General features: G+C 40.9%; 1 protein-coding gene across 3 annotated transcripts in view; it reads right to left on the reverse strand.

Annotated features, from left to right (window-relative positions):
* Positions 1-22956, reverse strand: part of sema3fa (sema domain, immunoglobulin domain (Ig), short basic domain, secreted, (semaphorin) 3Fa) — a 47027-nt gene that overhangs the window by 17314 nt on the left and 6757 nt on the right. For 2 of the 3 annotated variants that reach the window (XM_068315577.1, XM_068315576.1), the window contains exons 3-6: positions 4601-4761; positions 4446-4508; positions 1736-1855; positions 330-416 (exon numbers count right to left, since the gene is read on the reverse strand). In XM_068315577.1, the coding sequence (XP_068171678.1) occupies positions 330-416; positions 1736-1855; positions 4446-4508; positions 4601-4761 (431 nt within the window). The remainder of the gene's footprint in view (positions 1-329; positions 417-1735; positions 1856-4445; positions 4509-4600; positions 4762-22956) is intronic. The other variant, XM_068315578.1, reaches the window with a different exon arrangement.

The following is a 22956-nucleotide window of genomic DNA, read 5'->3' on the forward strand; positions in this document are numbered from 1 at the left end:
CTTGGAATGTTGCAGGCATACAGTGTGTGACCTTTTATCGACTAAGCTCCACCCACCTCAAACCAGTGAGAAACAAAAGCATAAATGCAAAAAGATTTAACAGTAAAGAAAAAAAGATTCAATTTAGGGTATGAAATTTGTGTTCATATCGGAGTTCATCACTTATTATGAGAATCTGACAGAAAATTTTCAACATTTGCAATAACATTTGTGTAATATTCTGAGATTTAATGTTTGTCTGCGGTTCCGCAAGCTGTTACTCTTAGATCTGTGAAAAAGCAGTTGAGGTGGGCAAAAAAATGAAGTCTACAAAACCCCCTTAAGCCCACCTTTGCCTCCAAAGGCTCTGATGTCGAGCTGTAGTCTGCTGCCCGACTTGATCTCCCTCCAGACTGAGCTGCCTGTAGGTAGGAACCCTAAAACAGAGACATGGCACAGTGGGCCATTTCATTTAGAATTCGACAGGCCAGAGCAAAGTCAATTTACCTGACGTTGACCATAACATTAACAGAAAGAAAAAAATAAAGACTGGGTTCAAAATAAGGTTCAAAGAAAAAACAAGCCAATTTAATGGACACACAACAATAATAATTTTAAAAAAAAAACAGAAAAGAAAAATGTCAAAGTGAAGGTCACAGTAGAGTGAGGAGAACTCAGCAGGCGACATCATCATTTCGGAACTATGTTGGATTAGACTCATTATCATGCAAGCACAGCTGCAAAATCCATGCACAAACCAAACATTGATAGGAAAAAAAAACAGAAGGAAAAGAAACAAAGTGAGACAGGCAGCAATGAGGAATCCGTTACATGCAGTAGCATCAAATAAAGCTAAGGAAGAACAACAAGAAAATACACAGATTAAATCCCCACCTAATTTTATCAAGCTTAATTTCTTTTAAAATATTTAATTTAGATGTTTTCCAAATATGCACAGAACATGCATAGATGAGAGATCTGAAAGTAGCCGAGGACTAAAAATGTGTGAAACCCTCTTTGTATCAAGCACAACCGATTCTGTTCACATCCGAGGAAAATCTTTACAGTGTAAAGTAACATTGCATCTGGGTCTTGGGGTGGAAGCTGGATGACAGGAGGCAGACTGACCTTTAAAGTGAAATCTGAACCCTCCATTTCAACAATGAAACAAAACAGGCTGGGTGGTGTAAGTGTGTGGACTGCAGCCTGGCCGGCAGCTGCGGTAGCTCTACGTGGCCGGTTGTGCTGGAGCGAGGGAGGGACGTGGAGGTGAGCTATAAGACTCGTGATGGATGAGAGGCAACATCAGTAATGATGACCTTTCAGTGGCTCTCAGCCATGAAGAAGAAGACAGTCCAAAGGCTCTGCTGTGTATCAGGAGGTGAAGGGGTGATGGTACTACAAGTTATATGCTATAGATTTACTGCTATTCCCAGAGCTAAGAGAAGATTGGTGTTTCATCCGTATCTGAGCGCTGGCAGTTAGCTGCTCCACCAACAACAATTTTGCAATAATAACAGCAATGCAGGAGACTGTCCATCAGCGTTTTTTGTATTCTTTGAGCCTCCCAGACCGTGAAATAGCACAAATCGTTGAAAAGGACGAGGCAAAAAAAATTGAAGAGAAACAGGAGATAAGAGGTGGGGAAAACGGAAATTGTCTGACCCTAAATAGATTGGCAGATTTGGTTGTGAAAGGAAGTTGAGAGTGAAGGTCACAATGTCTCCATGGCTGCCCGGCTGGATTCTTTGGTTACCTGTGACCTGCGTCCTCTGTCCACGTAGGTACAGATGGGGTTGTACGCGCCCGTTCCACACACATAAAGGTGAGTCCTGTTCCAGGGCTCAATCAGACGGATGAAGTTTCCACATTCCCCCTGAGAAACAGCAAAACAAAGTCCAAAAGTATTAAGAAAGCTGTCATGGAAAACGCACAATACACAATACCCCAGCGATGGTTACCAACCAAGTCCTGTCTGACTGAGTTAATTGTTTTTTCAGCCTGAAACTAATTGCTCTGGGCTCATTGTCTGAGAAAAACATGTATTTTTTTTACACACTGGGCTCCACTGGGCTTTAGGAGGGTACTGTGGGTCATTTCAATCCAAATGATAACTCTGGTCCTAAAAGATGATGAAAACAAGTAAACTTAAAAAGAAATAAAGAAATTAGCTGTGTACGTTTACTCCTCTGGCCTGAGACTGCTGTCAGTGATAGAAAGTGCTTTATGTTCCAAATGGCCTATTTTTCACCAAAAATAAAGAATTAGAATAAATAAAAAATAAGGGCAGAGCTAGTGGTAAATGTAAATTACTTGAAATTGATGTAGAACCACATCCACTGAGCATTTTTACACTGACTGTTACGGCTACATTGTCTCCATAAGTCTGCGGGTCTGTCAGACCAGAAACATGGCATCAGTAACCAAAACAGGATTAGAACATCTATCATTTCTGTTTGCTGATGGCAGTTCTGTTGCCTGATTCTGTCTGTCAGCCGGCCAGGGCTTCAGATCCGACCACACGAGAGGGAAACATGGTACCAAACACCATCTGTGTGGCAGTGCGCTGCATCGAACCCGTGAGGCGTGTTTGCTGTAGGGGCTGACCAAAACGTTTTCAATGCTTTGAAAACATTTTAGTCACAACACACAGAATTATCCAGTGGAAATTTTAGCTTTTGAGAAAAATTTTAAAATTCTATTAAGGTTTTTCTTTTAAATGAAGACTAACGCCTTTAAATGTGTTTTAAAAATCTCATCATCAATGTAGTTTGTTGGGAAGTGATTAAGTGGTCACAATTTTGAACATTTTTGGTCTCGAGCGCAGACAAAGAGATTCTGCTGGTGAAAACGATGCTTCATGTTTGAGGTCTGCTGCTTTTCAATGGTGATTATTTTCTGACCAGCTGCCACGTCTCAATCCACCCAAATTAAAAAAACAACAACCATAGAACAGAAATGGAAAGGATGATGTGGTCTGTTCAGATTTGTCTGTCAAGACGGCTGCTGGTGACAGCTGGAGGGACAGAAATGATGCAAAACGAGTAAAAAACAAAAAACAAACGGCAGGATGGAGGCTTTTGGCAGATTTTAGTAACATGACAGTTACACAAGTCAGAGGTTTGAGAGGATATGTTTTTGTGCTCATCTGAGTCTTTCTGTGTTACCCTGTGTGTAGTGTGTATTATGCAGTGCACAGTCGTGTTCCCCGTGGCGAGCACAGTGGGGATGATTGCCTTTGACCTCCTGCATGAACCAACATCCCCTCTGAATTGCTTTTGAATTGTCATCATCTGTCATTCCCTAAAGATTGGCCATGATTACATGTGTCCTGGTGGCCAATTTTATTTCTTATCTTAGTGATGAAATTTCGAAGTCACACACGCACGCACGCACGCACACACACACACACACACACACACACACACACACACACACACACACACATGCACCCAGCCAATATGATGTAGCTGGAGGCAGTGAGAGGTGCAGACAAACAAATAAATAGACAGACAGACAGACAGACAGACAGACAGACAGACAGACAGACAGACAGACAGACAGACAGACAGACAGACAGACAGACGGGTGAAACGAGGGAAACCAGAAAGCATGAACAAAATCAAAAGATCTTTATGTTAATTTTAATACCGAGATTCTTTGTGAGAACTCCGCTGGTGGCGGCTGTTTGAACGCTGAATTATCAACACTTCAGACGGCCCTTTACGTTCCAGTTAAAAACTAAATAAATATTGTGTGCGAAAACGAATATTACATTGTGTGAAAAAAAATCAAATAGATATATTTATGTGAGAGATACGCAGGAATAGGGATATGTGTTCCGGTGTGAAGACGGCCTCATGCTCCACGCCAACTTCCTGTTGGAGCCTAATTTGTGGCAGCTGTGTGCAATCAGAAATCAGGAAGACAGACGGTAAATAGGAGCGTCACGGAGTCACACATCGGAAGGAGCTCAAAAATGTCCTTCACTGACCACAGTGCAATCCTCCAAGCACGTGTGTCACCAGACAGACACAGAAAACACATGATTTTGCCACAAGAGTTTCATCAGAAAAAAAGGAGCAGGTCAAGAAGGACAATGGATCACAACTGAGCTCTCATCAGTGACTGATGGAGGTCTTGTTACTGCGGCAGCCTTCAGTGCTGATGGTTAAAGATTTGCTTGAAAGGTGTGCATGAAAATCTACAAAATACTGAAGGACTTTGAATGAAATCAGAACTGCTTATTGCTTTTACCATTGATCAACCTGTATCAAACACAGTCTCCAGCATTCTAGGACCCCATTTATCATCATTTTATTATAAAACAAAACGGTAAATCTTTATGAAGCAAGAAGTCATGAAAGTTGTTACCAATACATTTTCATACATTTTCATTTTCAGTTTAATAAATCAATGTAATTTGCATTCCTTTTAACTCCATATAACATAATTTAAATACTTACGTTGGTGTCTTTTCCTGATAGGACACACTCTGTCTTCCTCTGGGAGGCAACAGGCCAGTGGATCTGACAGGAAAAGGTCAACATGGTTGTTGTTACATCTTAGATGTGATGCATGACCTCTGCCAGGATTATCATCTGTGTGTTAGTTTTCTTACTATGAGTGGCTCCCTGTTGATGTCATGCAGATCCAGAGAGAGGATATAATCTTTGCTGCCCACATACATGCGGTCATGATCCTCATCCATGCGAAGGATCCGATAATCGGTTGAGTTCAGCAAAAAGGAGAAGTGATGAGCCGTGCCAGTAGACTTCAATTCTATTAGGAGGCAGAAAGAGAAGGGAATAAAATGTTTTTCTTCAAGCTGTATCTGTGGTAGAAAAACACTGTAAAATTGAGAAACACAAACCACAGACGTGGTCACAAAAGAGGCCGTACTGGCTGCTTGTTTTTGGCAGACAGATGCCCTTGGGTTTGCCAAAGTTCTTTCATTCTTTCTCTACTAGCGATGATCTCTCTATTTATTTTACAACTCTAAAACACACACACACACACACACACGCGCACGTGCGCGCAAACACGTGATTAATGTGTGTGTCAATAAATTCATTGTAAAACATTTAAGGAAGCTGCTTGTTTAATTTTTTTATAGTTAAGGCTACAATTCCATTCTCCCATTATGGGGTTCTGGAAAGGCTAAATCTGGTTATGACAGGTTTGACAAAAACAAGGAAACACAGATTACATCTCAGGAGTCAGGACGCAACAGCAATGCAGGAGCAGCAGGTCACTCACTGTTTTATAGCGACAGAAAATAAAATCATCAGGAAGGCTCAGAGTTTCTATTAGTTCTGGCCTAAGTTGTTTCCTGCTGAATTACTGCTGGTATCCGGAGCTACAGTCACATAACATGACTTTGACTATAAAACCCAAAAGATAATGTTCAGTATCTGGAGGCCTGACCCTGCTTTTCCTTCATGGATTTTGAATTCTAGTGAGCTGTATCAGAGATGATGGCCTACATACTATAATCTCCTCCCGAGACTTCTTCATCTCAAGTGAAGCAGAGGAGGTGCTGACAACTCCCAGGCTTACTGTCACATCATACCATGCATAAAATGGCCTTTTCTCCACATTGCTTACGCAACTCTTTTACTCTCAAATGGTTTGCATACTGCAGGTGTGTGAGTGCGAGTTTAAGTTACAGTCTGGGCGTGGTGGGAGATAAGTGGATATCTGGTATACAGAAAGCAGCTTTTCCTCCTGGTCCTCTCATTACCTCCCAAGCTGTTAGAGAATCTGGTAGGCGGTCTTTCCTCTTGCTCTCTTTCAAACTAAGCTTGGGAAAGTGGGGCTTGGGAAAGTTGAGCCTGCACTTGCACTGTTCTATTTTCAGGAAGCAGGTAGAGGGGCTATTCACATTCCACTTCAATAGGAGCAGACAAATACCCCTTCTGTTTTCCTCATCTGAGTCTGGGATTTATTGAAGATGAGCGAGAGCGCCCTAAAATGTGATGTTGTTTACAAGGTAGAAAAATGTCTTACTAGAGGTAAAAGACAGCATGATTTTCTCCACCTAGATGGAATATGTTGAAATACCAACGTGAATAGAAATCTGATCAGCTACTAGTTTGTTGAACTGGGAATCACACCGCAGCGGTTCAGAATACACCTGGGCAGAAAATGTAGCATATAAGAGTAGACAATGCTGCCACCCATTTATTTGTTGTAAGACATCTCCAGTCATGACTGTTTTATTATTAGTTTTCACTCTCATTGAGCTGGACACGTAACCCCAGTTTACTTTTATTAACTGGCACCTTTAACAAGAAGTGAGTTTATTTGGCTGCATCAGGAGCTTTTCCATTGTATTGTTGGAAACATACCCGCTGCAGTGTGTCTGTCGGTGGTGGAGAAGATTCCATTCATGAGTAAAGCAAAGTACTGGTAGAGTATGGATGTAGGTGGTGACAACAACACGATGATGAATCACAACCCCACTGGATCTCCTATGTGAAGCATCTTTTCTTGTTCTATAAAGTACACACACTCTCAAACACAAATAGAAAACATCCCAACACTCCACTCTTTCCCTGCACAAACACACCACCTTTTCTGTTTTTGTCTACTTGTCAGCCACACACTCAAACAGCTAGCTGCTCTGTCAGGACTAGCGGCTGAACGACACTTCAGGGACGCCAGACGTCACCAGCTGACATCTCACATTCATCACCCCCGCAACAAGATTCACACTTACGGGCAACTAAATGGTTGCGACTGGCTGTCACGAGTCGACTGTGGTTACAGGTCACCGAACAGTTCAATGAGAGCATACAGACAGAGTTATACTTGGTCGTCTTTCCCTGGCATTTGTTTTGTTATGCACATTTTGATGAAATTTATCTAAATGACAACACGTGAAGAAGAAATAAATGGTCCAAAATCACGTCTTTAAAGCTGGAGCTAGCACAACTTTCCTGGCAGATTATTAAATGGAAAACCCAGGTTGTGAATTAGATTAAAATAAACCGTGTGAAAGAATTTCGAACTAAAATAATGATCTTGTCTTAAATCTAAGGACTGTAAATGATATTCAGCAGTGGTTTGGACAGCTTCATTCAACAACCATATTAAAGCACTGTTCTTTCCCCATTTCTCCAAAGGTAACTGATATTGATATGTTTGGCTGTGTTTCTCTTCTCATGGATGTCAGCCTGATCAATTATTTGTATATTGATGATATAAGAATCAAGATTTGGAAAAAGTATAGAATAGTCAATGCATACAGACATGGTTGATTATGTTTTTGCTATACTTCAACTGAAATAGAACTGATCTTTTATAATTATACTGTCCGTTAACTTTATGCGGCTTGACATGTTAATCTGTGAAAATAAGGAGGAAATCTTGCTCTGAGGAGAGTTATAACGTCTTTTTGAGGTAAGAAATGCTAAAAAGATTTTCGTTGAAATAACATGTGCTGCTTGGTAAGATAAAGGGTTTGATGTAACAGTCCAACATAAAGTGCTCACAAAATGCACTGTCAGCACAACTTAATTTTCCCACAATTACTGTACCTCATTTTTAATTGTCCATTTCATGAAACAGGGCCTTGACGTTGGGTTAAACTGTTGACTTTATGACAAGTGGGCAAATTCAGGAATGAAAGGGTACAAGGATCTGTCTGTGAAGACCTCAGTATCTGGTGTTTATCACCAAGTTTCCGAGAATGGTCTTTGTAATCATTCCCAGACACACTGGCAAACAGAGCAAATTTTTTTTTCTTTTCAGCTTTTACATACTGAGTTTCCTGATATTGTTATGATAGATAATACTTTAGTTGTTTCTAAATCTGCTACAGAACATGAAGGACAGCTTGTAAGTTGAGCATGCCGCCCGTCCACCTGTTGATGAGCTTCCCTACATTGTGGTTAGTTCCAGTTTTGTTCAGAAACCTAAGGTATGTTGCCTTTCAGCGAAGTTTCATACCTTTGTCTGGTTTCCTTGGCCATCCTCACAGGGACATGAATGACCTCTGTTTTGTTAGGAGATGATGAAAGATGCAGCTCCTGGACAAAACTGCTACTTCTCCTGCCACTATCAGACATTCACATCTCCTCTTTTTCCCCAAGTAAGTGTGTGTTTCGGGTGAAGGAGGAGGGGGGTGGAGGAATCAGGCAGCAGAAATTCCCAAATACCTGCCCAAGCATCACTGGTATGTTGTCTGAATTCCCCAATCTACTCATGTTCACATTCTCATTAAGTAGAGGTGTTGCACCACCTTGCTGCAGCTTGTCTGCAGCCATGCATGGATGACTGGGTCCAAATGTAGATTATCTTTACCAATATGTGATCGAGGACTTCCACCTTCATACATAACCATGAGAGGATTATGGATCATGCAATGCATATCCGAAGTATATTCCCCGACAGGGTTGACAAAAAAAAAGAAAAGAAAAGGACAACGGTAAGCTTATATGGGCCATCTTGAAAGATACTGGCTAAGTTTGGATGTTTAGGTCTTTTGGATTCATATGTGTACAATAAAAAAGTCAAGTAAATTTGTGTTGAAGACAAATCCCAAATTCCTACTGCACATCTGAACCCATTTTATTGTTGGACCACATGATGGGCGGTCATTGCAAACATCGGAGGAGCTGAAAAGCAGTGGGAAGCCTTATCAGCCAAACCTGTCGCAGCACTGTGTTTGCTGCTGTTCAACACCTCATAATCAGCCTCTCACCACCCACTGGGGTCAGGACTATTGACTCAGAACACATGTCAGTGGAGCTGATTGCCGCTTACTTGTGCCTGTTAAGGACAAATAATTGGCACCAGATTATTTCTTATCTCGGAGCTACCGGATGCTGTCACTCAGATGCTTTTCACGCTTGTCTGCAGTGATACACTGTGTGTGTGTGTGTGTGTGTGTGTGTGTGTGTGTGTGTGTGTGTGTGTGTGTGTGTGTGTGTGTGTGTGTGTGTGTGTGTGTGTGTGTGTGTGCATATGTGTGCATATGTCTGCCTATAAATAGAAATAAAAGTAGAGCTATTTTATCTTCACATTAAATCAGGGACACCTGTCTCCCAATGCACAAATCAAGAGAAGTGAAAGATCCATTTCAGCAAAGATTCATTTCTCTGTGGAAATAAAATATTAGAACAAATCTGTTTCTACTGCTTCTATGACAGGTAAGATTATTAAATAATGAGAGAGTACCTCTGTCAAGAAAGTCAGTGTTTTTCCCCTAACTCTAGTTAGAGTCTGCAACCCAAACATGTATGTAGTCATGAAAAGATGATGCTGTGGAATGAGGGAAGTGTATGTGCAAGATGTTTGATTTTGTTTTGCTCCAATTCATCTAGTTATTATATAAAACGCTGCGTTTAATTATCATCTTTACTGTCCAGACAAACAGACCAGAACAAAGTGAAGAATTTACATTCTGTAAATATCCACTCCTGTAGTGTCTTGTGAATGTGACCAGTGTTTTTAGCTCAACACACCACCATAGATAGCTGCCCTTAACATTATGGCAGGACAGCAGGTGAAGGGTTAAAGGGCATAAGGGTCTGAGCTGAACACTCCTCCCTGACCTCTTTACACACTTCAGCACAATCAGGATTATCTTTTTGGGGGGAGAAAAAAGGGAGGGGCAGGCTGGTCATTGTGACACCAGGGTGGGATGGTTGAGAGTAAGGGGGGAAATGCACTGACTCTCCCTCTCGCCACAAGATTTTGGAAAACACGATAAACACTGGTTGAGTCCTTCCTTTGTTTATAGATCGCTCCATCCCGTGGTGCTGTGTGGGTCTGCAGCTGACCATCGTATGCCCAAATGTTTGTATGTGTGGGATTGGGGTTGTGCAGATGCTGGAACTGGTGTAATCATGATGAATCTGTGTTTGTTGTTGTAGCTTTGCTGCCGCTTGCAGCCAGCTGGTCAGGATGATGGTGGTGGTCAGTGGTGACAACACAGTTTAGAGGGATAATGAATAGGGCTGAATAATGAGACAGAGCTGGCATGACTGAGTGAAAATCCTCTCGCTGTCTGACCTCTAACCTGGTACTCTGAACAAATACTCTCCCTCTCTCTCAGCTGCACTAAAACACACCCAGATGCACAATGTCTTCTCATGAGGGTCTCTTCATTTTTATTCATGGGTCTCTCTGAATCCTTTATTCCATTTCCAAAGCCAAAATTTTTATAACCCAGTTCTCTTCACACTGATTTTAGCCAGAGCTGAACAAAGCTTTATTTTAAGTGTGCTCTCTTGCTTCTTCGTCTATCAAGGTCACGGCCAATGTGTTTCTAGCTGGGGGCAATAAGTGATGGGTAATTAGGAGGTAAATTTAGAGAGACCATTAGCAGTAAATGTTGACTCTCGGTTCACCGGGGACAGCAGCCACCTCTGCCCTCTTTGGGTGTTCACCTATTGAGTTGAGCACTAAAAATCTACCATATCCCCCACGGTCATTTTTCAGCCACAATGGCAAATGGTGTGGTAGATGAGTGAGAATGGAAGGAGGAGTCCTGTGGGGAGAAAAGCCTGACAGTGAGCCTAAGAACTTCAATTTATCAAAGCAGGCAGGAGGAGCAATGGAAACTCTGAGTCTAAGGCTGGGAGAGCTGCTTCATGCAGCCAACTCATAGAGATTGAGATCCTCTCCACTGCTGCTGGAGGGGTAAAAACCACAGCTCACAAAAGCACAAAGAGGTTCTCCAATGTGTCTTCTAATCATGAGGTGGATGGAGGAAAAAATGTGTGCCCAAATACACAAAAACTCTGCTGCCAGCTTGGATAGAGAGCAGTAGTGGAAATGGAGAAATTAGAAATCAGTCTTTGGTGGAGCTGACGTGGAAAGACGTGTTGAACATACACACCTGGATTCATGAGACTATTTGTACCTGTGTCAATAGATTGGTAATTGGTTGTCAGTTAAATGCTCATTCTGATCTAACTGATGACTCATGGGTGGGTGCAAGGGGTAAAACTTTCCCTCTCGAAGAGAAACATTCATAAATTTAGTCTATTCTTCTGCACCTCCCACAAATTCCAGGCTCTTACAGGGAAACTGGATGTAGTAAAGCATGCTTTTGTTATGACCACCATGAGATACGTCATGAAAAAAGTTTCAAGCAGGTTTCCTTGGTTTTGTCATGTTTAGAAGCACAGCGTGTGATTACTGCTGCTTAAATGTCTCAAAATATTTTCTGTAGGGACATAACTATATGCATGAAAACAATACAAATTTGACATTAATTGAAACACCCGTACATCAGTACGACACCTAACGGGGAATTCGCCAAGACAACTTGCACTGGAATCAGGTGACTAGAGTGGAACATCCATACAGGTCAAAACTAATCCCACTTGACTTTTACCCAGATATGGTTGAACTCCAAATGGTACTAAGATGCAACTGTAGTTAAACCCTAACCTCTCATGCATTACATAAAAACATGTACTTTCTTTTCAACATCTCATTCAAGCATTCATGTGGATTTTCAGTTTGGATGTAAGATGATGGCCAAAGTCAGATCAAATCAAAATGCTGCTTTCCCTTTCACAAACCAACCAGAATCTCTCAGTGATGAGTGACGAAGAAACAAACATCTCCGTATCATTAATCACTTTGCTGGCCTGCATCACCCTCCTTAGATTGCCTGAGCATTTCCGCCAGCTTTGAGATATTTCAGGGTTGTCACGCATACAGCTTCACCCAAAATTTACAGCATTCCCATCTATCTTAGATCTTCATCTCTATGCCTAGTTAGTGCTGTTTTATTTATCACCTAGCTTCCTCTCACACCTTCCCTTTTCATGTCTGATCCTGCATCCATTGCATCCACTAGCCCCTGTCTGCATACCAGCTCTTTGAGGTAACACAAGCGCCTTTCTTCAGCACCCAGCGTGCCGCAGGTGGAAGAGGCAATGTGATGACGGAAATGTGTGCACAATGACTGCAGTGCTGATGTATATAGCTATGACTGTCAGGCTTGTGCATTCATTAATCAAAAGTAACTCTAACATGGAGAGAACAAAGACTGTGACGAGACATGTCTAATGAGATTCAACAGTTTTGGTTCCATCCAAATGCTGTGCAAGTTCAGGGCAATTTGATTAAAATAAATTCCTGTGGGTTTTATACCTTGTCTCCTTGGTGCATAAACACCATGTAGTGTTGTTCATAGTTACCTGGAGACATGAAGGAAAGTAAAAAGGGAAACTCGCTAGACCTGAGCTGGGAATCATTTTTGTGTGTCTTCAACTTCAAAACCACCTGGAGAGTCTGGAAAAAGTTTTGAATCTTAAATCTTGACAATTATTGATGCTCATCATAACAATTAAAAATAGGCATTAATACAGTGGAGAAGACAAGTTCATAATGTAGTTGTTAAATGCACAGCATTGCTCAGAGCATATTCTGTATGTATTTTATCCTAAAATCGGGTATACGTGGAGGTTTCTGAAGTGAAGTAACACGCACTGCCAGCCAGGGGAGGTAGTTGAGGTCTGAGATTATCAACATCTGTAAAGCTGTCACGCTACAAACTAATGGGCAAATCCCAGCTCTGCCTCTGCAGGTCAATATAATACATACTACACCCTGCTGATGCACACACCCACTTGACCCCACATCATAGCTACGCTCTAAAAAGGATTCATGGATGTATTGTTTTGTTATTACCGAAAAGTCTCACAACTTTTTATCAGGTTCAGTTCTTTTTAGTGCCATGGGAGTTGTGTCATACATACTTCTCAGCAACCGTAAATCATTCCACACCCCCTCACTTTATGACAGTTACTCATATCAGTACATCTTCCCCCGTTTGTGTTTGGCTTGTTTCTGTGTTGTGTTGTGTTGTGTTGTGTTGTGTTGTGTTGTGTTGTGTTGTGTTGTGTTGTGTTGTATGGTCCTCAGATGGTGGTCTTCAGTCCAGGTCTGTTGTGCGGCTGTGTTCATTCACACAGGTTTAGGAGTCAATCAATGTCAAGCATCAGGTTTACTTTGCATAACCATTTAATATTAATGTCCAATTCAAGACAAATGAAAATGTCTTTCAAATGTTAAGTCCTTTAGTTTATATTTCCCACATTGTAATATCCCATTTTGAATGAGGGCACATGAAGTCACTTGGCACAAATCAGCATCTAATAAAGTTGTATTACTGCTGTTACAAAGAGCCGGTCGGTGTATTACCACCGTGGTCTGGCAAGATCAGAACTTTACAACCAGGTGCAGGAAAAAACAAGGGAAAAACATTTTAGAACAAAACAAATGAATCTCATTAAATGTGAAACAAGATCTCCAGAGGGTCCGAGACTGACTTGTCTCATTACCTGTGCTGCATCAGATAAAAGACGGATTAATCTGAACAGATTACAACATTCCTATCAGCCTCTACTTTTGGTCATTATTTAGAACATTGCTAACTGTTTCTCAAATGCTCTTCCAGTAATCAGGACCATTAGTGACAGAACATGTTCCAAATGAGCTGCTGACTTCATTTGATGACTCTGAATGTAATTACATATGACCAATAACCCCAGTTTGTTAATCTCTGCAACCACCTTTCTGAGAAGAATCCTAGCGTAGTGATGAATTTTGAGTATTCTCAAAACAACTATCTGATATCCTGTCAAGTCCTCATTTGATATAACTCAGGAGTGGTTGAAGAACAACAGCATGAGCACCATGAACATAAGCTGTTACATTGCTGGTGTTTCATTTTTTAAGTTTTGAACATGTGTGATTTAGTCTTTACCAGAACAAGCAGCACATATACTGTATTTGTAGGGCTTTGAGTTCATCATTTGCCTGCATGAAGTCCAGTTTCCCTGTGATTTTTTGAGCAAAGCAGCAAGTTTCATGGTCAAATGTGTTAAACTGATATTCTGATCAGACCGTAGCAAACAGCATGTCAGCACCTCTCCTTATCACAGACATCTTGTGAATATGTATCTCAACTGTCAGTTACTGTTTTAGCACATTTACACACAACATTTCATATAGCTCACACTCACAAAACGAGACACAGATTTGATCCAATCATTCAATGGGAGGGAAGGATGAACATTTGTTAAAAGCTGTAGAAAGAAAAGGTAATGGGGAGAACAGTCAGTGGGAATACAATGTGAGTGACAAATTATAAATATTAACCTCTCTATTATCCGTCTGCTTGTTTTCTGGGATAATCTGGTGCAGAGGAATAGTTAAAAAAGTAAGTGGAAAATTGTCATCAGTCAATGCCATTCATCACCTCTACATGGAAGGGTGATGATGAGGAGCTGATAGGAATGGAGGAAGTGCAATAATAGAGAGAAGGTGCTTGAAAAGATGGAAATTGATGGCAGAGAGGGACACAAATGAAGAAAATAATTTAAAAATGTTAACAAAATTGTAGTTGGGAACATATGCCATGCAGCTGCTGAAAGAAACAGGGTTTGAGCAGGTGAGATATCGAGGTCTCATCATGATTAGCAGGGGTCAAATCAGACCACCATTCTACCATCAGATTTAGATTTACGTTTCTGCATGAATTCTCCAAATAAAAGCATTAACTAAATAGGAATTTCATATAGATTTCATCTCTCCTAGGATAAAGGAAATTAATTACTCCAACGATGAGGGGACCCTCCTCAGAGATATAATTATACGTTAAAACGACCACTTACATTCCAATAGGTTAAATTTGTGCTTCCGGAGCAAAAAATGTCAGTCAAGATGAAACACGTTGGCAGCCATTATATCTATAATGGATAATGTGAATTGTCTGCTGACGGTGGGCCTCAGTCTCTCATCCCAGCCAGCAATTAAAGCAAATCTGCTCAAGGTCGGACTGAGTGACAGGCTGACAGACCTATAGATTACTGTCTGTCTGTGTAATCCATGGCCTTTTTTACTCCTTCCCTGACTGACGCATTCACCCCTCCCATTTAAAGAAAAACAGTGTCTGTTGATTTGGAGGCTTTCATGTTTGATGGACAGATGGGACATCCTACCCCGCGACCCTGTGACCTTCTTCCCACCCGTGACCATAAGGGTCATTGTGCAGAGTGTGGCTGTGGGGAGAGGATATTTAAATGGATGCACTGTGTGATATATTCATATTAATGAGGATAAGTTTTCCAAATGATCACCAGGTTGAACGGGATGTTTCTTTAAGAGAACAGACGTAGCTGAAGAAGAGTAAAAGGTTCATTACAATAAAAAATGCATTACAAGATGACATGTCTGCCCTGCACTACCCACAACCCCAGCCTCCGGTAATGAAATGTTCATATCAGTACCACACACTGGACATGAAATGGACAAGAAATAAGCTTGCTGCTCAGATTTCATGCAACTAAATATTAACTGCATATCAGAAAATGACTGATTCCCTAAGTTTGTTATTGATGGCTATTCTGTTCACTCAGATTTAGATTTAGATGAACAAAATAGATGGGTGGACGTAAGTACTCACTACGTAATGCATGAAGACCAACAAGAGCATTTCATAATTCTGTTTTATCCGTGACATTTTTTACAGTAGATTCCAGGGATCGGTTGGTATTTAACATGAGGTTCACTCCACTGTGAAAGCAACACATCTACTTAGAGATTGAGGAGGAAGATGCTCAGAAAGATCTGACAAAAGAAAGTATTACCTGGAAGTACCAGTTCTGATTAGAGAATGAGCAAGAGATATGAGGATATGAATACAAATAGAAAAAGAAAAATAGTGAGGAAGGCCAGAGCCTTATCAGTTTGGAAGCAGCATGCGTGACAGTGGGAAATCACAGTTCTCTCATCCATCCTCACATCGGGTGCTGGAGAAGGCTGGTGATTGCACAGACGCATGGAGGCTAAAAACCCTCTTATCTTCCACCGTCATACCTTCTCATAAATCAGTGACTGTCCATCCGCTGTGCACTGATAAGGCAACTAAACACAGACTGATCCACACCTGGAATGGAGAGGGCAAGAGAGAAACTTCTTTTTTTGAGTTGTCTCTCTCTCTTTCTAACTCTCCCTGTTTATTGCTCCCTCTCTTTCTGTCTCACACTCCCTAATCTCCGTTATCTGTTTCCCATTCATCAGATCTGAACAGAAGACAAGTTTTTTTTACTGCTTAAGTCATGTTTGCAGCTTGCCATATTTCTCTCTTGTAACTTTTCCAGAGATCTGGTAATGATCATCTGATGCAGTGGTGAATTATTTGCAACATTCAAACAAGAAAGAGTTGGGAGGGGTGAGAAATTATCTTTGGGTTATTGCAAAAATGTATGCATAATAAATGAAAGAATAAAAGTCCCACCAAGTCTGTTCATAAAGCTAAATGGGTTTTGATTGAAAAAGTGTGTGATGGAAATTGAAATACAACACCAGTTAAAAGTGTAGACACAAATCTGGGAAGCTTGTCCAAACATTTGACTGGTAAAGAAACCTCAAAACTGGATGTTGCATAAAGGATCAAACATGTGGGGAAAAAAATTGATAAATGCATCCTTTTAAAAAACTCTAAACCATTAGTTACACATGTATAGAAATTATAATACCATGACAAAACATTTGGGTTTTTGGAACATTTACGTGTCTGTAAAGTTGGCTAATTGTAGGCATGCCCTGAACATCCTGCTCAGTGATGTGCAGTGTAGTAATATTAATAATACAATAACAATGTGAGACAAATTTGCAAAACTTTGCATTTGAATGCGAACTCAAAACAATAAAGTGTTTGCACAAAAACCTATTGTAAATAGCACAGCATGGAGTGGAGTGTAGTTCCTGCAGTTTCATGGTTCGCTGGGCTCTTAATGCATTGGATTGTGAATAATTAATCATGCAGAGATGGTTTTGTAGGACAGTGTAATCGGGCCACGGTGGTGAAAAGGTAAATTTCACGCTGTGCAACAATCCTTTACGTGACTGACATTAGTATAATCCAGAGCCATAGACTAATGAATTCCAAGCATTTTATCTTTTCCAAATGTGATTAAGCCTGAACAAGGCATCATTTGGGTTGGAAATCTTCCCAGTATCAAAAGAGAGCTTTCTGTTTCCTCTTTGTGACTCTTAACTGATTCGACCACATTAAAACTAGATTTGTCAGCCAAGGAAAAAAGTTTTGTGTCTCTGTGTTTGTGCCAGGAGTTGCTGCTTCTCATAAGCTCCCTGAGGGGCTGTCTGTGGTCTTGCATCATTGTATCGTGGTAAAGCACATGGTCCAAAGGAGCATTTCAATTCATCTAACATGAAATCCTACAGAACATGAAAGCATGGGATCACGGCCAACATTCAACTGATGACTGAGCATCGGTGCCAAGAGGACGGAAAGTGAGAGACAAGAATGATGAGAGAGAATGAGAGAGAGGGATAAAGAGAGAGAAGAAGAGAGAGAAAGAGAGAGATTTTTTAAAATATTTTTAAAATCATGTTTATTCATAAAAGCCAAATTACTAGATAATCATGACAGAGGGAGAGATAAGGAAGGAAAGACAGAGAGAGAAAGAAAGACAAAAGTAAAAGGGCAGACAGAAATGCTTTAAGCAGTGACGCCATGCAACTGTTGTATGTCACTCCCCCTCCGCATCCCTGGGGACGTGAATGAAGTAAATGAATGATGGACCAGCCCACACAAACGCCCCTCTTGTATTGAGACCCAGCAGTCCATTCACTGCGATGAGTGAGGCGTCAACATCAACAACAACAATAACAACAGCAACATAGGAGGCCCTTGCTCCTATTTCTCATTCATATGTATGCAGTCAAACAGCTGCATACGTGTGGTACAGACACTATGGACAACTCTGCCAACATACCATTAGGAACACCTCGAGAAGGTTCCTGAGAACAGGGCTGAGTAACAAAGCATGGAGGCAAAGGGGCGTGACCGGAGCAGGCATGGAAAAAAAATCTTGGCATCACGTCAATGAAACAGCCACAATGATCAGGGATGAGAGGCCATCTCCTCCCCTCCACAATCAGCACATTATCAGGAAACCCATCAGTGCATGAACCCAGAAAACAAGGGCTGGAAACCTCATGCTCCACTACATTTGCTGCTTCCACCTTGGCTCAGTTCTCCTCCGTTCTTCCAGGATGACAGAAGTTCACAGTATTCTCGCCCACATGGATAATCTCACTTAGAGGTCTGACCTTCAAACTCAGGCATTACATGCCTGAAGCCACGGTAGCTAATGGAATGTGGGGAATACAAAGAGGAGATCAATCTGACAAGGAAGGCTGTACTATTTACCAAGCATTTACATGGCAAACCTTTACGGTTGGCTTTGTAATGATATTAGCATCTGACTAAGGCTTGGGTTTCACCAATTTGTGTCCTGCAGAAAGAACATATGCAGAATGTATGAAAGTGGGCGAGGGCTGAGGCTGAAATGCGAAATACAGTTCTGACAGGAGCAGGAAGAGAAGGAGGAATGTTCCACCTTTTATAATCCAATACTCAGACGCTGCTATTGCAAACTCCCACGTGGCCCTGGTCAGGCTCAGCCACAGGCCTAATTTCTCCCATAATCACAATGACAGGTACTTGGGCTTTGTCCAACATATAGTGTATACACGGAGGCTTGATGGACTGTTAGTCTGAATCTCTCACACCTGTATAATTTCACGAGGTTGTGAGTGTTTGATATTGACCAGCTTCTGCTTCAAAGCAACACTGAATCGCATTTTTGAAAGGAAGCACTCCCAAGAATCGTTTGCCAAACTGGCACAGCGCAAGACCCTGATCGCATCAACACTCAGCAAAAAAGAAATATTTGTACAATTTGTCTTCACACCACTTTATTTTGTTAATGAATAGAGTTATGGTTCAGAGTATATATGTTGTTCTCTGGTGTCAAATGACAGGATTACTTGTGCGATGTGTATGACATCATATAAATGTGTGCACTGATATTAAACCTTGCAGCAGTGCAAGGTTATAGCAGGGCCACTGGCACAGAGCTGAACTGACCAAACAGTCACTAGCTGAAGTAAACCATTACACACACACACACACACACACACACACACACACACACACACACACACACACACACACACACACACACACACACACACACACACACACACACACACACACACACACACACACACACACACACACACACACACACATTGGCACTCACAGTCCAGTCTGACTCTGTTCCCCTGATCCCTTCACATCTTCCACCACTCGCCTTATCTTACTGACAGCCCTTGCTTTGACTCCTGCACTCCTTATCTGGCTCACTCTGTCTTTCTGTCTCTTTGTCTCCATCTTTTCCTCCTTTTCTCATGGATGATGTCTGAGTTAGAACGAGACAAGTTCCTAAGGTTCAACGTGTTAGTCTCCATCCGTGGGGAGAGGAATGAGTCTGTCGACTCTCACGTCAAATTCAGATAACATTACTGTGATGAGAAGAGAAAATCCTGATAGACACAATAGAAACAATAGTTCCTCAGCTAACACTTCTACAGTCTGCCAACTATTATGTAATGTCATGTTCATTAGAAATGGCTGTTGTCTCCACTGATCAACCAAAGTCCCTTGGTCTGTGTGTCAGTCTCAAGCTAAAGATTATCATCATAAAATAACCTATTAAAATGTCAAATAAATAAAAGTGTTTTAAAAAGGTTTTAAATGCCTGACCTTTTATCAACAACCACATAGTATTAAACTGACAAAAAGGGTTTAAATAATGATCTAATTTCAAAAATATTGATGCACTAATCAAAATATAAAACATTGCTTTACTACTCGAAAACAAGCAAAAGTGACCTTACTGACTTAGAGTTCATCTCATTTAAACTTCCTTGTCTCATTTCAGAGCCAAACATGTCTTCAAATTTCCATCAAAGACATAAACACAGGATGAATCAGAATTTCTGTGACACGCTGGCGACACGCTCAGGGTGTACCCAGCATTACCCTTGACCCGTATCTTTGGATAAGAGGTTGAAAATGAGAGGATTACATTTGTCCTCAGATGACAGAATGAGTATATTGCATATAATGAACTGTATTTTATTTGTATATTCTTATGCTGTTATTATTTTGTATATTAAGCATAACAATTATTTTTATAATGATTTGTATCTTGCATGTAAATTTGCCCCAAAAGCTGCAACCAAATGTGATAAAACTGAAGAAGCTTCGCTTTATTGAGGGACCCCTGTGTGTTACAGTATAATATGCTTACAAAAAGCACACACACACACACACACGCACACACACACGCACACACACATACACAAACACGCACGCACACACGCACACACACATACACATACAGCACATGTACTGTAGCTGTATGACAGAGTGATTATACTGAGTAGGTTTCCCAACCCAAGAGTTCACAATGGCCACCATAAGAATAAGGTCAATGGCACCGCAGTAATAGGATCTCAACACTGACAGACAAACGATAATGAACGATAGCTGTCTGAGTAAACATGGCGAGGTGCCCTTGACCCCCTGTCTCCTTAATTTCAGTCTGACCCATAAACCCCCTCAGATTCACACATCTCGGCCACATCTGGTGAGCACATCCAGTTGGGTGGAGCCTCCACAACGACAAACCAAACCTCCATTTATTTGCTTACTAAACTCAAAACATTTTCAATAAAACCCCACCGCAGCCTCATCAGAGTCCTTTGTCTCAGTACATGTATTTTTATTAAGCCTTAGATCCTTAACGCCGCTTTGTTTGAGGATTTCCTGAGAACAGACGAGACAGCAGACATCAGGGGAAATAAGCACAACTATGTGATTACATCCCATCTCTCCTCTGCGTAGAGAATCATCTGAACCTGATTCAGTTTCCGAGGAGTGACAGGTAGATGCTGCTATGGCAACTAAACCAAAGAATGTCATATATAGCTCTTTAACGAAGCTCTGATGAGCGCGCGCGCGCGCGCGCGCGCACGCACACACACACACACACACAGTGAGAGAGAGAGAGAGAGAGAGAGAGAGAGAGAGAGAAAATACATAACCACGTGAACTAGACATGAATATTAAAAGACTCCCATTCCTCCCTGTCACTCTGAATCCTGAGAAAAAACACCATTACCATTTCACTCTCTAACTCCGTCTCGAACTGCAACAACTCTCCTCTTCACCTGCATGGCCTCCTGCTCTTCTTCTGCAGGTGGAGATGCTGACTATTTTATCAGGTTAATATTTTATCCTGCTTATTAAAATATTAACCTGATCATTATGTGGATTTTTTTATATGTTGAATTATTTATTTAGCATATTTTTTTAGACATGTCATTACAACATACTTTGCCACTTGCATCACATTTGCAACATCAGCAACTTTTAGATTTAGATTATTTAGAATTTCCAGCTTGTGAACTTTGTAGAGTGCTCAGAAGGCCAATAGAAAACAATCACAAAGATGACATGAAGCAAGAAGGTTCCACGAACCAATCAGGTTCTTCAAACATGAGAAAAAGAAATGACATCAATCTGATGTAACAGCGTGGCTTACACCTATTTTTATCTTGTCTGTCACATTTTGATTTCAAATAAAAAAATGTCTGCAGCTAAGACACAAACACAGCGTGGCTGATTTCCACCCCCTGCTGAGTGTTGCCCCCCTTTACACACCAGACAGAGGGCTGGTACAGAGACTGTGTACTGAACCTATAAATGGTACAGGTATGAGGTGCAACCTTCTTAAAAAGTCACAGACCAGAGTTTGTTTGCATAGACATAGTTTAAGTCATCTGTTCAATACATAAAAGTTGGCATGAAAATATCAGGTTGTTCAGTAAAGAGTCAACTCAGTGGCATGTGAGCAGAGAAGTCGACTGTTTCAGTTACAGGCATGCAATCACTTTGTTAATGATCTGGTGTTTGCACTAATAGAAACGAACAACTCCTATTTTGGTTTTATAGATAAAATATTCAGCGTTTTGTCTCACCTTACCTGAGGGTCTGTATGAATACTAAAATTAAATGGAATGAAATGAAAAACAGTATATTTAATAAATTACAGTACTGTACTTAGGTAGAATGCTAACTTCCAACATTTTATATTTTATATTTAATTCTGGACAGAATTTACTTGATCATGTGAAAGCCTATATTACCAAACATTTATTTGGCATCTGTGCCAACTGAGTGAGTAATACAATATGCACTGTAATATGTCTTATCAGGTCAGTTTAATCGGCAATCTGATAACATGATTTAAATACGATGATATAAATAATATGATTTAAATAACGTGATTTAACTAATCAGGAAAAATGTGGAATCAGGAGTGTGACTAAACCTCTACTGGGCTACGAGTACACCTGCTGTGCCTCTAACAACCAACACAATAGGCTACACAACTTAGCGTTTCACTGCCACTGCTTCCATGTGTCTTGCTGAGGGGCAGTTTAAGGTCATGTTTAAAGAAAGAAATGAGACAGTTATTTTATTTTGACTCGAGGTTTCGGCTCTTGCTTGGAACCAAACTGCTGCACTAATGTCAAACATCCTGCACCATATACCTACGGGTATTATGCTTCCTGTAAGACTGGACCTTCACCGTGTCTCACAACTTTATTCCAAGGTTGGATGATTAGACTAGCTCTTCCCCAGAACAAATAATTACATCTATGATTAAAATGCTTAATAGCTAAAGACTGGAATAATAAATAGCCAAGTGATTACGATTTCATTTAGATGTTGTGCATTTTTAGCACCACAGGGAGATTCCAGCATTAATGAGTATTTAGGCATCAGCTCTGCTCGGAGGAAATATTCAAATCATGGCAAACTGTTTTCAATCTGGAGCTTTTCACTGGGAGCAGTGATTTGCGCGTGCAGATCTCTCTGTGATATCATTAAACGATAGGAAGTGAGCAATTTGGCAAGGCAAAGTGACTACAAATGGTTACACAAAGGGGGCACATTATTTCCTTTCATTGCGATCTAAGCTAGCATTGCACTTATTGTATGTTAAATGTGCTAATGTATCAATCCTGCCTTTGCTCACATTTGTCCATACTTCCTTCACT

The sequence above is a fragment of the Antennarius striatus genome, chromosome 5, assembly GCF_040054535.1.
Source record: "Antennarius striatus isolate MH-2024 chromosome 5, ASM4005453v1, whole genome shotgun sequence".
Taxonomy (NCBI): Eukaryota; Metazoa; Chordata; class Actinopteri; order Lophiiformes; family Antennariidae; genus Antennarius; species Antennarius striatus.